The sequence below is a fragment of the Ascaphus truei genome, unplaced genomic scaffold, assembly GCF_040206685.1.
Source record: "Ascaphus truei isolate aAscTru1 unplaced genomic scaffold, aAscTru1.hap1 HAP1_SCAFFOLD_1582, whole genome shotgun sequence".
NCBI classification, from domain to species: domain Eukaryota; kingdom Metazoa; phylum Chordata; class Amphibia; order Anura; family Ascaphidae; genus Ascaphus; species Ascaphus truei.
In genome coordinates, this window is record NW_027454473.1 from 18434 (window position 1) to 35866 (window position 17433).

The following is a 17433-nucleotide window of genomic DNA, read 5'->3' on the forward strand; positions in this document are numbered from 1 at the left end:
CAGCGAGCGCTTCTTACCCCGTGCAGTCCTGCCTGCTCTGCTAACACTATCCTGCTGCTACAGCGAGCGCTTCTTACCCCGTGCAGTCCTGCCTGCTCTGCTCACACTATCCTGCTGTTACAGCGAGCGCTTCTTACCCCGTGCAGTCCTGCCTGCTCTGCTCACACTATCCTGCTGCTACAGCGAGCGCTTCTTACCCCGTGCAGTCCTGCCTGCTCTGCTCACACTATCCTGCTGCTACAGCGAGCGCTTCTTACCCCGTGCAGTCCTGCCTGCTCTGCTCACACTATCCTGCTGTACAGCGAGCGCTTCTTACCCCGTGCAGTCCTGCCTGCTCTGCTCACACTATCCTGCTGTACAGCGAGCGCTTCTTACCCCGTGCAGTCCTGCCTGCTCTGCTCACACTATCCTGCTGTACAGCGAGCGCTTCTTACCCCGTGCAGTCCTGCCTGCTCTGCTCACACTATCCTGCTGCTACAGCGAGCGCTTCTTACCCCGTGCAGTCCTGCCTGCTCTGCTCACACTATCCTGCTGCTACAGCGAGCGCTTCTTACCCCGTGCAGTCCTGCCTGCTCTGCTCACACTATCCTGCTGCTACAGCGAGCGCTTCTTACCCCGTGCAGTCCTGCCTGCTCTGCTCACACTATCCTGCTGCTACAGCGAGCGCTTCTTACCCCGTGCAGTCCTGCCTGCTCTGCTCACACTATCCTGCTGCTACAGCGAGCGCTTCTTACCCCGTGCAGTCCTGCCTGCTCTGCTCACACCATCCTGCTGCTACAGCGAGCGCTTCTTACCCCGTGCAGTCCTGCCTGCTCTGCTCACACTATCCTGCTGCTACAGCGAGCGCTTCTTACCCCGTGCAGTCCTGCCTGCTCTGCTCACACTATCCTGCTGCTACAGCGAGCGCTTCTTACCCCGTGCAGTCCTGCCTGCTCTGCTCACACCATCCTGCTGCCACAGCGAGCGCTTCTTACCCCGTGCAGTCCTGCCTGCTCTGCTCACACTATCCTGCTGCTACAGCGAGCGCTTCTTACCCCGTGCAGTCCTGCCTGCTCTGCTCACACTATCCTGCTGCTACAGCGAGCGCTTCTTACCCTGTGCAGTCCTGCCTGCTCTGCTCACACCATCCTGCTGCTACAGCGAGCGCTTCTTACCCCGTGCTGTCCTGCCTGCTCTGCTCACACTATCCTGCTGCTACAGCGAGCGCTTCTTACCCCGTGCAGTCCTGCCTGCTCTGCTCACGCTATCCTGCAGCTACAGCGAGCGCTTCTTACCCTGCGCAGTCCTGCCTGCTCTGCTCACGCTATCCTGCTGCTACAGCGAGCGCTTCTTACCCTGCGCAGTCCTGCCTGCTCTGCTCACACTATCCTGCTGCTACAGCGAGCGCTTCTTACCCCGTGCAGTCCTGCCTGCTCTGCTCACACTATCCTGCTGCTACAGCGAGCGCTTCTTACCCCGTGCAGTCCTGCCTGCTCTGCTCACACTATCCTGCTGCTACAGCGAGCGCTTCTTACACCGTGCAGTCCTGCCTGCTCTGCTCACACTATCCTGCTGCTACAGCGAGCGCTTCTTACCCCGTGCAGTCCTGCCCGCTCTGCTCACACTATCCTGCTGCTCGCCGCCGGCACTGCATACCGGCATTTCCCCTCCGCCTTACTTCTAATCAGGTAGGTATATGGGGGGGGGGGGAGAGATGATATGATGATGATTTGGGGGGGAGATGATATGATGAGGGGGACTGGGGAAGATATGATGTGTAGGGGGGCTGGGGGAGATATGAGGATCTGCGGGGGGAGATATGATGATCTGAGGGGGAGATGATATGATGAGGCGGACTGAGGGAGATATGATGATGATGAGGGGGGCTGGGGGAGATATGATGATGATGGGCACTCCTGCTGCCCCAGCGTTGTTTGCTCTGGGTTGCCGGAGATTAGGGAGGAGATTGGGTGCGTGGCGAACACGTCACAGAGCTGGTTGGCCCTCTTTGGCTGAACCAGCTCACGTGACGCTGACGTCCCGCGACTGCAGCCTGGAAGACAAATTCACATGTCTTGGCACAATGTCGCAGCGTCGACGTGCTACAGCGCAGCGGCACTTAAGGAACTACCCTTGAGGTGTCGCAATAATGCGCTCGCACGTCGCGACGCCGGCACCCTGAGCACGTGCGGTCCAAATCTGTTTTCCATGGAGCAGTTTGGCCCATCTCCCTTTACAAGTTGTGCCGGCCTGGTCTATGCAGCCAGCCCGGGCAGTTACATAGGTGCCAGGATGTCTGCACAGACATTCAAGTTCAAAGGAGGAAGGAGGTCCGGAGCTGAGAGAACTGTTTGGTGAGCGGGAAAAGGCTAAGTGCCAGATCCAGAGGGGGCACCCCACCCTCTGGCCTGGTGAATCCTGCGCAGCGGGGGAAATATGAATTATCTGGGGAAGTTGCTGCTCAGTGGCGCGTTTCCCATTGGCTAGTTCATATTTCCCGCCCACCCAGTTTTTCAAACCGGCTTGGCACGCCCCCTCCTCTGACATCAGCAGCCAGACGGGCCCCGCTCTGATTGGCTGGTGGGAAAAGTTCCCACACTCTGATTGGCCGCTAGTCCCTGTTCCATGTTTGACATAGAACACGAGGTCTATTTAAGGGACTGCCCAATCAGAGAGCTCCCTCCCTCTCTCTGTCTCTCAGACTGACAGGCAATCTTGGGACTGGGCCCAGTAACGCACCGGCGGGTTTGCCCCGGTGTTTTGCTCGGAATAGCAAAGCTCTAGGCATTGAGGTGCCGGGGAGCCCAGCCGAGCGGAGGACAAGTTCTGAGGAATAATGTTACTTGCTCCAGTCCAGTGACGCGGAGAGGACAGGGTAAGCTTTGCTGAAGCAGGCGCCCTGCACCTATTGGAGGCTAGTTGTCACCCCCAGACTCCCAGTAAGTGTGTATTCTGTATTCTGTATTTTATTTGTGTGTACGCGGGTTTACCCGAATAAACCGCATTTTATTCCACTATCTTGTTTTGCCGAGTGGAGGATCCCAGAAAGGTATAAATGTGTTAAAATTCCCGGTCTCCGGTGTGCTGTGGCAGACACCAAATTTACCTCAGCCAGAGACGCCATTTTTAAATGTTCTGCTTCTCCTGACACCAGAGCCGCCATTTTTAAATGCCTCAGCCACTGTACATCTGGCCCGCCTGCCAATGGCCTGGTGGTGAGATGTCCTTGCCGCGAAGTGCGTAGCGGTGGATCGCCGGTGCCGACTTGGAGCGTATAACTGGGCAGTGAGGGGAGAGATGGTTACATTCCAAATCGCCCGATGCGTTCCGCTGTGAAGTTTCTCTATAATCATCGCACTTTCATCCTGCCCCCCCACAGGGTGCCAGCCAGCGCTGGAGGCGGTGCTTAGTGATGTCAGTGCCAAGTGTGGAAGCAGCATACGAACCACCAGCCACCATATGTATGTAATGAAGGACATCCAAAGCACGGAGGGGCCCGAGAGCAAGCAGTCCTGCACTGCAAGGTAGTCTCTCCCCCCCAACCCCATCTCTCCCCCCCACTCCCGTCTCTTCTCCCCCCCGACTCTCTGCACTGACCCCCACACACATCCTGCCTTGCGGCCTCCTATGGTATTCCTGCACTAACCCATACACACAGCATCTGTGCGTCTGTGTCTGCGTGTGCCTGCACGTGTCCGTGTCTGCATGTGCCTGCACGTGTCTGTGTCTGTGTAGAGGGAGAGGGGGGTTGGCCCGGTATTAAAGGGGTTGCACCCCATATGGCCACGCCCTGACCTCACCAGGGAGGCAAGGGGTTAACTGGACTGCGGTCCAGGAATGTGGCTTACACCTTGTCATGTCAGGAAAATGTATGTTCCCCTGTTCCCATGTTTCATTATAATCCTGTATTTTACAAATGTTTTAAAGTGCATTTCTGTATCTCCGGTTCTGGAGGTCGCAGAGAGTTGAAATTTGGCCAATATGTAGAGTCACTGTAGACATTAAAAACTTCGCAAATTTCGACCCACTGGGCCCACCAGAACGGAACTTATTAATATGTGAAGATAATCTGCTCTGAAAATGCAGACTCCATCTGCTATGCTAATAGGTCAGGAAGGGCAGCCGGATGATTTAGCATAAACCCTGTGATCTAAAGTTAACTGCCCTGATTGTTTACACTAGGAACCAAGTACTGATCAAAAGACTCTGCCACTAACTGTTTACCTCAGGGCGGAGAAGCATCAAACTGGAGTGGTTTGTAAGTGTTATATCTACACCTACAAACAATGAAGATCCTGCCAGATACTTCATCTGGTAGACTGGTTTTTGCCCCTGATTTAATTATGGGGCTACAGAAATAAGATCCTCAGAGTCCCAGTGCGCATGGGCTAACCACCTGGGGAGCATGGGTTATACTGTGTTTCCACGTTAGGGATTGGATACAGATAATTGTTCACAATAGTCTGTATTCAATGTTAAGAATAGGGTTACAAAGGTATATAAACTGTGTCAACCCTACAGTTCTTGTTGTTCTGATTTCACCTTGAATGTCACCGGATTGCTGGAGAATTGCTAGCTGATACTTCTCCATTCCCCAACCCTAAGTAAGTGTTACCTTCTTGCCTGTTCACCTTTTTAAGGAATACATATATTTTAGTATATCTAAGCCTCGTTCAGTTCAACCCAGATATTTGGTGTTTGTTATATCTTGTCATAAGTTACCGTGACAAGCTCTATAATTAACTGGTGGCAGCGGTGGGATTGAACTGAACCTGTATTGCAGTGTACTGTGGGATCCTGTAATATAGTGGAAACTCGAAGGGAATTGTGAGTGCCTGGGACTAAAGATATTGAACACACAGTAGTGCAACAGTTAACACAAGTTGTAACACCACCTCACTGCTGCGACCGTGAACCATGAGCGAGGCTGAAGGCTCATCCAACATGAGGACCCGAGCTCAGCTGAAGGACAAGTGCCGTGAATATGGACTGCCCTATGAGAACCAGGAGATCGCAGACATGATTAACGCAATCGGTGACTATGAAGTCCGGCTTGCAGAGCCTCAGGATACGGCTCAGCTTGCCCTTAAACAGCCACCCGGAGATCAGGGAAGGAACCCAGTGCCGGGGCGGCGGAATCTCGGGGAGGGAACGAGTGCACCTCCCGGGAGCAGTGCAGCAGGAGGGGTACTGGTTGCTGCGGCTACCAGTCCGTTCACCCCTGAAATGTTGGCACTGATTACTGCATGGGGTGACAGAGGGACAGCGGAGGAGCGGCTGCAGTTTATCATTATGGCAGTGAACAGACCCGCTTATTGCCCCCCTGTCCAATCCAACAAAGATGAACTCAAACTGGATCAGCACAGTTTCACCAAGTTTGTGGAAGGTACCGATCAGATCGACAGTTTTCTAAAGAACTTTGAAACACAGTGCCGGCGGTACAAAGTGCTTCCCCAGCATCGGGTTGCATGTTTGGACCCCTTACTGTCCGGCTTGGCTAAGCAGACGATGATGGCGCTTCCAGATGAGTATGCCGATGACTATGACCACCTGAAAGAACTGTTACTGTTTCGGTATGGTTTTACCCCTGAAGCCTACCGGGGTAAATTCCGGCAGGAAGAGAGGCAGCCCCTGGTGTCCTATGTCACCTACGTGACCCGCATGGCTTTGTACGGGATACGCAGGGTGGAGGGCTATGAGGCACGGACTTACCAACGCCTGCTGGACCTCATCTTTCAGGAGCAGCTCATGCAGCAGTGCCCGCCGGCGGTGAGGGCTTGGGTGTACGACAAGAAGCCCAAGACTTACCAGGAGGCGGCGAGGCTTGCAGACGACTATGTGGCCAGCTGAGCCCTGATGCCCACCAAAGCAGCAGCCAAAGCAGTGGCGGTGGCGGCGGCACCGGCCAGAAAGTCTGCCAATACCCCCCAATGGACTCAGAGGCCGCCTGCGGGCAGCAGTCCACCGAAGGCGGGGGAGCTCCGGCACGAGCTCCGGTGCTACAACTGCAACCGCCCTGGTCACATCAGACCAGATTGCCCGGAACCCCTGCGTTCCGGCGGACCCCATCAGGGGCAACGCACCCCAGCTGCGAAGCCGGTAGCCCGCGTGCAGAATTTCATGTGAAATCGTTAAACCACATATAATGAGTAAAGACTGGAGAACTCATTGAGTTCATTGAAATAAACTGTTTGATAATTTTAAAGGTGATTGTTTAAAAACTGTAACTTCAGATGAGTATGTATTAGGATATATGAGAAAGACCAAAGGAGGCATTATTTAGATCCTCCATGCATAGATGTTCCTGTATCCATTGATATATGATTAGTGATCCACCTACTGTAACCCCTGTTAAATGACCCCCCAAGCGCCTGATATTTTATTCAGCTAAATAGGTTAAGTTCAAATATATATGTGTTGTGCAATTATGCTTTTAAACTGACTATGTGTGCACAGTGAGAATTCAGCCATTGTAATCAGCACAGCCAAGCTGAACTCAATACTAATGAGTTTTGAGGACACACAGCTAACTCCAATCAGCAATTTGATTATGCAGAGGGTCTATATAAAGCTCAGAGACCCCCTTCACGTCATCATTTGAGCCTGAGGAAGCCGATGCGTCGGCGAAACGCGTTGCTCTATTCTACAGCTGAATTTGACCCACGGAGGCTTCCGTAGCCAGATCAGAAAGCAGCCTTTGCAGCCCAGCAGGATAGTTTTTTCTTCCTGCATCCCGGACGCGGGACCGGCACAACAAGCTGCTTAAACTTGATCCTGGACTACATGAGGAGGCCAGGGGTCCACCCTATGTGTGTGAGTCCTGTTGTTGTTGTTTTATAAATAAATGCATTTTTAAGAATTGTACACAACTGGTTCGTGCCTCACCTGTTTTCCCCTCCTCCAACCCCCATACATTATAACACCGGGGGGGAGATCACACCTGACGTCTGGAACCGGGTATTGAGATCTACATCAACCAGGAAGCTTGAGGACAGTCCCCAACTACACAGACCAACAGGAGTGGATGGGCTAAGAAATTAACCCCAAAGTAACCAACCCTCTACAACTGCTCACACTGGGCCGTGTGAGTACAGATACATATAGTTGTATATTCCCCCTTACCCAAAACTTTTATCTATTACTGCTGGGAGAGACGGAGTTCGTCTTGAGAAAGTTACCAATCATTGTGTTTACTTACACATGGCCGTGTAAGTACCTCAGTATATAGAACCCATTCCCCATTCTTTCCCAAGTTATTTGAGTCCACTATCAACATTATATTGTTATTACATATGCCTCTCTAATCCCACGCTCCCCCATTGCCTGTTTGTTTTATGTCTCTTTAAGGGCTCTGGATTAACCCTTTTTGGGGTAGAAGCAGGAGGGATTTTTATTGTCGGCTCACAGCATCTGCATGAGAGCCATATTTCAATCGACAGCTTCATTGTAAGCCCACTTTTGTTTGTGACTAGAGGTAAGCGCCTGGTTTTTTTCTACATTGTCTCTGGGATGCCTGCGGTGTACAGCACCGGCGCACTACCCGTTACCATCCCCAGACAAACAGATTATGTGAGAGATTTAACGGTACCCTGAAGCAGATGCTTCGGACCTTAATAGAGGCGGAGGGGAAAGACTGGGAGATTCACCTGCAGCACTTGCTGTTTGCCTACCGAGAGGTACCGCAGGAATCTACAGGCTTCTCCCCCTTCGAGCTACTATATGGTCGCAGGGTACGTGGACCTCTGGAATTATTCCGTGAGGGATGGGAAGGGGAGGCTACTGCTACTGATGCTTCAGTGATCCAGTATGTAGTAGATCTCCGAGACCGGTTAGAGATGCTCATGGGGGTGGCCCAGGACCACCTCAGGGCCGCTCAGACCAAGCAAAAGCAATGGTATGACCAGCAGGCCCGTAGCAGAGAATTCATCCCAGGACAGCAGGTGCTTGTTCTCAAACCCACTCGGGAGAACAAGTTGATGGCTGCCTGGTCGGGACCGTACCCGGTTATCCGAAAGGTGAATGAGTGCAACTATGTTGTACAGGTAGAGCCTGAGAGGCACAAGACATATCATTAACATGCTGAAAGAATACAGAGCACCGAGTATGGGAGCAGTAATGGCCATTTGTAGCCCACTGCTGGAGGATCCGACGAGCAATGCTCTGCCTGATCTCCTAGGGGAGGCTAGGCAGGGAAACACTGTGGAGCAGGTAGAGATAGGGGCACAGTTGAGTGCTAGGCAGCAGGTAGAAGCCAGGGACATGCTAGCTAAGTATAGGGCCCTCTTCACTGATATGCCAGGGACCACACATCTCACAAAACACCCAGTGCACACAGGGGATCTGCAGCCTCTGCATAAGCACGCTTATAGAGTGTCAGCAGAGGCCAAGACCAGTATGGAAAGGGAGATAGAGGAGATGCTGACCCTAGGGGTAATTACTCCATCCCAGAGTCCTTGGGCAAGCCCGGTAGTTCTAGTCCCTAAGAAGGACAAGACCACCCGGTTTTGTGTGGACTACCGCTTGCTCAACGCTGGGACGGTGTCAGATGCCTACCCCATGCCCCGAATGGATGAGTTACTGGATGAACTCGCGGGGGCAAAGTATCTGACCACCATCGATTTGAGCAAAGGCTATTGGCAAATCCCCCTGACCCTGGAGGCTAGGTAGAAGTCAGCATTCATCACTCCAAGTGGCCTCTATGAGTTTTTGGTGATGCCATTTGGGATGAAGAATGCCCCGGCTACCTTCCAACGCCTGGTCAATAGGTTACTGGAAGGGATGCAGAGCTATGCCAGGGCTTACTTAGATGACATTGCTGTCTTTAGTAATTCCTGGGACTCCCATTTAGGACATGTAGCTGCAGTGCTGGATAGGATCAGGGAGGCTGGGCTTACCTTGAAACCCACTAAGTGTATGGTAGGGATGGCAGAGGTCCTGTACTTATGGCACAGGGTGGGTGGAGGGCACCTCAAACCAGAGCCAGCCAAGGTAGAAGCCATAGTTCAGTGGCCTGTTCCAAAAACCAAGAAACAGGTCATGGCACTTTTGGGCACCGCAGGGTACTATAGGAAGTTTGTCCCGCAGTACAGCGCCGTGGCCAAACGCCTGTCTGATTTGACTAAGAAGCAACTGCCTGTGCTTATCACCTGGACTCCTGCCTGTGAAACTGCTTTCCAGGCACTGACAACTGCACTTGCTGGGGCCCCCATACTGGCTGCCCTGGACTATACCAAACATTTCCTTATACAGACTGATGCCTCGGACTATGGCATTGGGGCTGTGTTGAGCCAAGTGGGGGAAGACGGCAGAGAGCACCTTGTGGTGTACCTCAGCCGAAAACTACTCCCCAGAGAAGTGGCCTATGCCACCATTGAGAAAGAGTGCTTGGCCATTGTGTGGGTACTCAAAAAACTCCAGCCCTATGTGTATGGAAGGGCTTTCACGGTCCTCACAGACCACAACCCCCTGAGTTGGCTGCAGAGGGCATCAGGGGAGAATGCCAAGATGCTAAGGTGGAGCTTGGCCTTGCAAGAGTTTGAGTTTACTATTCAGCAAAAAAAGGGTAGTGAAAACAGCAATGCTGATGGACTTTCACGTCAGGACTATTCCTCTGAGACTGAGTTCGTTAAGGATGGCAGCAGTGCCCCACTCCCCGTTAGGGCCAGTGGGCCACAGGTCACCCATTAAGAAGGGGAGGTGCAGAGGGAGAGGGGGGTTGGCCCGGTATTAAAGGGGTTGCACCCCATAAGGTCACCCCCTGACCTCACCAGGGAGGCAAGGGGTTAACTGGACTGTGGTCCAGGAATGTGGCTTACACCTTGTCATGTCAGGAAAATGTATGTTCCCCTGTTCCCATGTTTCATTATAATCCTGTATTTTAAAAATGTTTTAAAGTGCATTTCTGTATCTCCGGTTCTGGATGTCGCAGAGAGTTGAAATTTGGCCAATATGTAGAGTCACTGTAGACATTAAAAACTGGCAAATTTCGACCCACTGGGCCCACCAGAACGGAACTTATTAATATGTGAAGATATTAAAGTGTATATGGTATTTTGGATCTGCTCTGAAAATGCAGACTCCATCTGCTATGCTAATAGGTCAGGAAGGGCAGCCGGATGATTTAGCATAAGCCCTGTGATCAAAGTTAACTGCCCTGATTGTTTACACTAGGAACCAAGTACTGATCAAAAGACTCTGCCACTCTAACTGTTTACCTGAGGGCGGAGAAGAATCAAACTAGAGTGGTTTGTAAGTGTTATATCTACACCTACACACAATGAAGATCCTGCCAGATACTTCATCTGGTAGACTGGTCATCGCCCCTGATTTAATAATGGGGCTACAGAAATAAGACCCTCAGAGTCCCAGTGCGCATGGGCTAACTAGCTGGGGGGCATGGGTTAAACTGTGTTTCCACGTTAGGGATTGGATACAGATAATTGTTCACAATAGTCTGTATTCAATGTTAAGAATAGGGTTACAAAGGTATATAAACTGTGTCAACCCTACAGTTCTTGTTGTTCTGATTTCACCTTGAATGTCACCGGATTGCTGGAGAATTGCTAGCTGATACTTCTCCATTCCCCAACCCTAAGTAAGTGTTACCTTCTTGCCTGTTAATTGTACTATATTGCTGTGTTCACCTTTTTAAGGAATAAATATATTTTATTATATCTAAGCCTCGTTCAGTTCAGCCCAGATATTTGGTGTTTATTATATCTTGTCATAAGTTACTGTGACAGTCTGCGTGTGCCTGCACGTGTCTGTGTCTGCGTGTGCCTGCACGTGTCTGTGTCTGTGTGTGCCTGCACGTGTCTGTGTCTGTGTGTGCCTACACGTGTCTGTGTCTGCGTGTGCCTGCACGTGTCTGTGTCTGCGTGTGCCTGCACGTGTCTGTGTCTGCATGACATCACATGACCCCACAACGTCATTTGATGCCGGAGCCATGCAGGGAGAGGGGGCACCTCTCTCCCTCTTCCCCTGCGCACCTCTCTCCCTGTTCCGCAGCTCACCTCTCTCCCTGTTCCCCAGCGCGCCTCTCTCCTTGTTCCCCAGCGCGCCTCTCTCCCTGTTCCCCAGCGCACCTCTCTCCCTGTTCCCCAGCGCACCTCTCTCCCTGTTCCCCAGCGCACCTCTCTCCCTGTTCCCCAGCGCAACTCTCTCCCTGTTCCCCAGCGCGCCTCTCTCCCTGTTCCCCAGCGCGCTTCTCTCCCTGTTCCCCAGCGCACCTCTCTCCCTGTTCCTCAGCACGCCTCTCTCCCTGTTCCCCAGCACGCCTCTCTCCCTGTTCCCCAGCGCGCCTCTCTCCCTGTTCCCCAGCGCGCCTCTCTCCCTGTTCCCCAGCGCCTCTCTCTCCCTGTTCCCCCGCGCCTCTCTCCCTGTTCCCCAGCGCCTCTCTCTCCCTGTTCCGCAGCGCCTCTCTCTCCCTGTTCCCCAGCGCCTCTTTCTCTCCCTGTTCCCCAGCGCACCTCTGTCCCTGTTCCCCAGCGCCTCTCTCTCCCTGTTCTCCAGCGCACCTCTCTCCCTGTTCCCCCGCGTGTCACGGGAACTTGTAGAGGCCTATATTATACACCAAAATACCTGGGTTAAACTGAACACGACTAGATATGATAAAATATAATTTATTCCTTGAAAAAGGTGAACACACGAGATATACAAATAACAGACAAAATATGCACTTACTTAGAATTGGAATGATGAAATAATCACGAATCTTGATTAGCAGTTCATACAGCAATCTCAGAATGACACAAAAGACAATGGGCATAGGCCGAGCCTTGTTTATTTACCATTTCAGTCCTATACCGTAACCTTAAGGCGCCTAGCTGGCTAGTGGAGTCCTTTTTAAGTAGAATCTCCCTTCCCTGCAAGAGTGAACTATGACACTTACAGACCACTCAGGCCCTTTGTTCTTCACCCTAGTGTATACAATCAGAGCGGTCAACCTTTGATCAGAGGGCTATGCTAAACCATTTGTCTGCCCTCCTGACCTATTACCATAGCAGGTGGGCTCTGCGTTCTCATACTAGACCCAAAATACCATTCACGGTTTAATATCTTAACATATTAATATAGTCGGTTCCGTTGGGCCCAGTGGGCTGATACCTGCCAGCTTTCCTTGCCGGAACTGTACCTTCATTGTGGCCACGTCTCAGCCCTCTGCGACCCCCAGAACCGGAGATACACAAATGCAGGTTAAAACACTTTTAAAATACAGGATTCTTCCCTTTAAAAATGAATCTCTGCCTTTTACTCTTTCCCCATTGAAATCAATGGTTTCCGCCGCCATAGGCTTTTAATGGCACGGCTCCGCTGGTTGAAGTCAATGGGGTTCCCCGCCATAGACTTTCAATCAGGAGACGCCGCCATTGAAGTCTATGGAAAAACCAAAAATATTTACATTTGCCCACACTCCGGCTGGTTGTTCGGAGAGCGCTGGGAATGGCCATGTATTCATGCCGGAACCTTGGCTACATGCCACCCAAATCCCAGCCCTCTAGTCCTTCCAGAACCGGAGATATGGACTTACACTTTTCACCATTTCAGACTTACCCGTTTTTACGCCACGCGGCTTTTCCCCACTGGAATCAATGGCCGGCGCCGCTATATAGACAATGCATGGGCACGCGCCATCATTGGATTCAATGGGACCTCCGCTCCGCCATTAAAGTCAATGGCGCGACCCTCTTTCTCCGCCGACCCTTTACGGGGGTCCCTCATTCCCGGACCCGGTGGGGGTCGTGTGTGGGGGTTCCTAGGGGCTAGGGGCAACAAGAATTTTATTCCCAGGTGCCCTAGAACCTAAGATTCCCATGCCAATTGTCATTGAACATGAACTCAGTGATAAAGCTCTTTTCAAAGACGTAGCCGCTCTTGCGGTCTGCGGTTTGGATGGCTGCCAATCTGTTCCTGGAGGTCGATGTCGAGGAATCCCCATTGAAGTCAATGGCCCCATTGACGTACAATGGGAAACCGCCGCTCCTCCTCTCGGACGCCACCTGCTGGTCGTCGCTGGAAACAGGTCCAAAACCGCTACTTCTGCCATTGGAATGTATGGAGCTGCAATGGCGACCTATGGGACTCTGCAAAATGGTGCCTGAAAAGGCGGGAACATGGAACAAAGAGCTATAAACACTAAGTTAACCTTAACCCTTTCCCTCTCGCATCAATCCCAGTGTATGTGTTGGTGCAAACACTGGAACAGAAACAATACCTTTTTACAGGGGAATATACATTGGGATGCTGAAGCAAGGTAAAAACACATTACTGGACCACAGTCCAGTTAACCCCTTGCTTCCCAAGTGACAGCAGGGGGTGGCCAAATGGGGTGTAACCCCTTTAATCCAGGGCCAAACCCCCTCTCCCATGACACCGCGCACCTCTTTCCCTGTTCCCTGGCGCGCCTCTCTCCCTGCTCCCCGGAGCGCTTCTCTCCCTGTTCCCCAGCGCGCTTCTCTCCCTGTCCCCCGGCGCGCTTTTCTCCCTGTTCCCCGGCACGCCTCTCTCCCTGTTCCCCGGCGCGCTTCTCTCCCTGTTCCCCGGCGCACCTCTATCCCTGTTCCCCAGCGCACCTATCCCAGTTCTCCAGCACGCCTCTCTCCCTGTTCCCCAGCGCGCCTCTCTCCCTTTTCCCCAGCGCGCCTCTCTCCCTGTTCCCCAGCGCCTCTCTCCCTGTTCCCCAGCGCCTCTCTCCCTGTTCCGCAGCGCACCTCTCTCCCTGTTCCCCAGCGCGCCTCTCTCCCTGTTCCGCAGCGCGCCTCTCTCCCTCTTCCCCAGCGCGCCTCTCTCCCTGTTCCCCCACACACCTCTCTCCCTGTTACCTAGCGCCTCTCTCCCTGTTCCCCCACTCCCTGTTCCCTCTCCCTGTTCCCCAGCGTGCCTTTCTCCCTGTTCCCCAGCGCACCTCTCTCCCTGTTCCCCCTCTCCCCCCGTGTCTCTCTCCCTGTTCCCCCTCTCCCTGTTCCCCCTCTCCCTGTTCCCCAGCGTGCCTCTCTCCCTGTTCCCCAGCGCACCTCTCTCCCTGTTCCACCTCTCCCCCCGTGTCTCTCTCCCTGTTCCCCCGCGCCTCTCTCCCTGTTCCCCCGCGCCTCTCTCCCTGTTCCTATCCTTCTGGTATTTTACATTTGTCCTGACATAGATCTTCTCATGATTTGTCGACCACAAAATATCTCTCATTTCCCAATGGATTTTCTTCTCTCTAAAAGTCCCCAGCTCCTCCTGAGCTCTGACTCTCCTCCCCCATCTGCCCTCCCCCGTCACCCCTCTCTGTGTCTTCTCCCTTCCCATCTGTCTCTTCTCCCTCCCCCTCTGTCTCTTCCACCCCCCCCTCCGTCTCTCCCTCCGTCTCTCCCTCCGTCTCTCCTCCCTCCCCCATCCGTCACACCTCCCCCCTCCGTCTCTCCTCCCCCTGCCTCCGTCTCTCCTCCTTACCCCCCCTCCTCAGTCTCTCCTCTCCCCCAACAGCTCGGCGGACATCCAGTTCTCCTCCCTGTCCCCCCACGAAGCCTCCATCGTTAACACGTTCTGGGCGTATGGCGGTAACGAGCGCAGCCTGCGTAACGTGGAGCGCTATATCCGGAGTTTCCCCACCCTCTGCGCGCGGGACAGATGTGGAGGGACGCCGGTCGCCTGGGCGCTGAGCGATGAGTCTGCAGAGTTACGTATGGGTTACACGCACCCCGACTTCCGGAGACGGGGACTCTCTCGCAAGCTCATAGCCACGCTGGGGGCCACATTACACAAGAGGGGGGCTCCCATGTACTGCGCAGTGGCCTTCGACAACACGTTCAGCCACGCGGCCGCCCTGGGGGCAGGATTCAGGCCAGTGGGCAGGCAGGAACAGTGGGAGGTGCAGCCTCTCTGAGATCACTGTCCCAAACACCAGATACCCCTCAATCTGTGGCCCCTCTTCTATTTCAGTGCTGACCCCCACACACGCCCTGCCCTGTGGCCCCCTCTGCTATTCCTGCACAGATACTACACACACATCCTGCCCTGTGGCCCCCTCTGCTATTCCTGCACAGATACTACACACACACATCCTGCCCTGTGGCCCCCTCTGCTATTCCTGCACAGATACTACACACATACCCTGCCCTGTGGCCTCCCTCTGCTATTCCTGCACAGATACTACACACACACATCCTGCCTGAGACCCTCTGCTATTCCTGCACACACGTATCCTGGACTTTCCAGGTACAGACGTCCAGCTTTGGCCGCCAGTTGTGGTCACTCATGTTCTCTTTCCCAAAAATTACACCCAAAATCTTAATGTCATCTTGTGGTTCAGGAAATCCACCAGCTACCTGGAAATCGGGGTCAGGAGACCCTGCCCAACAGGAGACACATTTCTCATGGTTTGACACCGCTCCGTATTCATCAATTAAAGTTCCTACTTCTTTCACTTCCTCAGAGTTTGTTACACATACTGTTACATCGTCTGCGTAAGCAAGACATTGTATATTTCCATGAGAAGGGAGTGGTAACAAAAACCCTTTTTTGTTTAGATTCCCCTCAAAGTCTGAAATAAGGATTGCTCTCAAAAACATATAGTAGGGGACTTAAAGGACATCCTTGTCTGATGCCTGATATTATATTAAACCTCTCTCTGTGCCACATATTCACTATTGTGATTTCTGATGCTCCATTATACAAAATCTTATCCCAAATGTCCTGGAACAGGATTGGGTGTGCCCTGCCTTCAGGCTGCCAGCACACCTCAGCCTCGCTTTTGCAACAATGTTGCGACCCCTTGTGGGTTTCTTGCCTTCAGCCAGTTGACTTGGCAACCCCCCCCTGCCTTTTACCAGGATGGACTGCTCCCCCTCCCAGGTGGTATTGTTCCAATTAATTTCCCATCAGCCCAGCCCAGCATGCTGCCTCTTAGTACCAGCAGCCATCCTGAGCCGTCATCTCTCCTATCCTGGTAAAGTTACTGGTTTTCACCTGTCCCTATATCCTGCATTTACCCCACTTCCCCCATAGCTCCTCTTCCCCTCCATTGCTCCCCTTCCCCTCCATTGCTCCCATGTCCCAGAGTTCCCTCAGTACTTTTGCCCCTTTTATCTGTATGTTGTTGCCCCAAATAAACACTTCAGCGAGTAAAACGGTTCCCGTGCTTGATATATGGGATTGAGTTAACCCGCCGGTCCCTATGCTTCTCTCAGGGCGTGCTCGGGCCAGAACAGCGAAAATCAACTCTACAGGAGACAGGCTGAGACAGCTATACAGAGCCCGCAGCATCACACGGCTATACAGAGCCTGCAGCATCACACGGCTATACAGAGCCTGCAGCATCACACGGCTATACAGAGCCTGCAGCATCACACGGCTATACAGAGCCTGCAGCTTCACACGGCTATACAGAGCCCGCAGCTTCACACGGCTATACAGAGCCTGCAGCATCACACGGTTATACAGAGCCTGCAGCTTCACACGGTTATACAGAGCCTGCAGCATCACACGGCTATACAGAGCCTGCAGCATCACACGGCTATACAGAGCCTGCAGCATCACACGGCTATACAGAGCCTGCAGCATCACACGGCTATACAGAGCCTGCAGCATCACACGGCTATACAGAGCCTGCAGCATCACACGGCTATACAGAGCCCGCAGCATCACACGGCTATACAGAGCCTGCAGCTTCACATGGCTATACAGAGTCTGCAGCTTCACACGGCTATACAGAGCCTGCAGCATCACACGGCTATACAGAGCCTGCAGCATCACACGGCTATACAGAGCCCGCAGCTTCACACAGCTATACAGAGCCTGCAGCATCACACGGCTATACAGAGCCTGCAGCATCACACGGCTATACAGAGCCTGCAGCATCACACGGCTATACAGAGCCTGCAGCATCACACGGCTATACAGAGCCCGCAGCTTCACACGGCTATACAGAGCCCGCAGCATCACACAGCTATACAGAGCCTGCAGCTTCACACAGCTATACAGAGCCTGCAGCTTCACACGGCTATACAGAGCCTGCAGCATCACACGGCTATACAGAGCCTGCAGCATCACACGGCTATACAGAGCCCGCAGCATCACACAGCTATACAGAGCCTGCAGCTTCACACAGCTATACAGAGCCTGCAGCATCACACGGCTATACAGAGCCCGCAGCATCACACGGCTATACAGAGCCCGCAGCATCACACGGCTATACAGAGCCTGCAGCATCACACGGCTATACAGAGCCTGCAGCTTTACACGGCTATACAGAGCCCGCAGCTTCACACGGCTATACAGAGCCCGCAGCTTCACACGGCTATACAGAGCCTGCAGCTTCACACGGCTATACAGAGCCTGCAGCTTTACACGGCTATACAGAGCCTGCAGCTTCACACGGCTATACAGAGCCTGCATCACACGGCTATACAGAGCCCGCAGCTTCACACGGCTATACAGAGCCTGCAGCTTCACACGGCTATACAGAGCCTGCAGCAT

The 17433-nt window shown here is 53.0% G+C and overlaps 1 protein-coding gene across 1 annotated transcript; it reads left to right on the forward strand.

The window, feature by feature from the left end:
* The first annotated feature begins 2271 nt into the window (after positions 1 to 2271).
* On the forward strand, positions 2272 to 16085 carry LOC142476408 (glycine N-acyltransferase-like). The gene is made up of 3 exons (XM_075581790.1): positions 2272 to 2333; positions 3318 to 3503; positions 14443 to 16085. Exons 1-3 carry the CDS (start codon positions 2272 to 2274, stop codon positions 14840 to 14842), a joined length of 648 nt encoding a protein of 215 aa, XP_075437905.1. The 3' UTR covers positions 14843 to 16085.
* The last annotated feature ends 1348 nt before the right edge of the window (positions 16086 to 17433 follow it).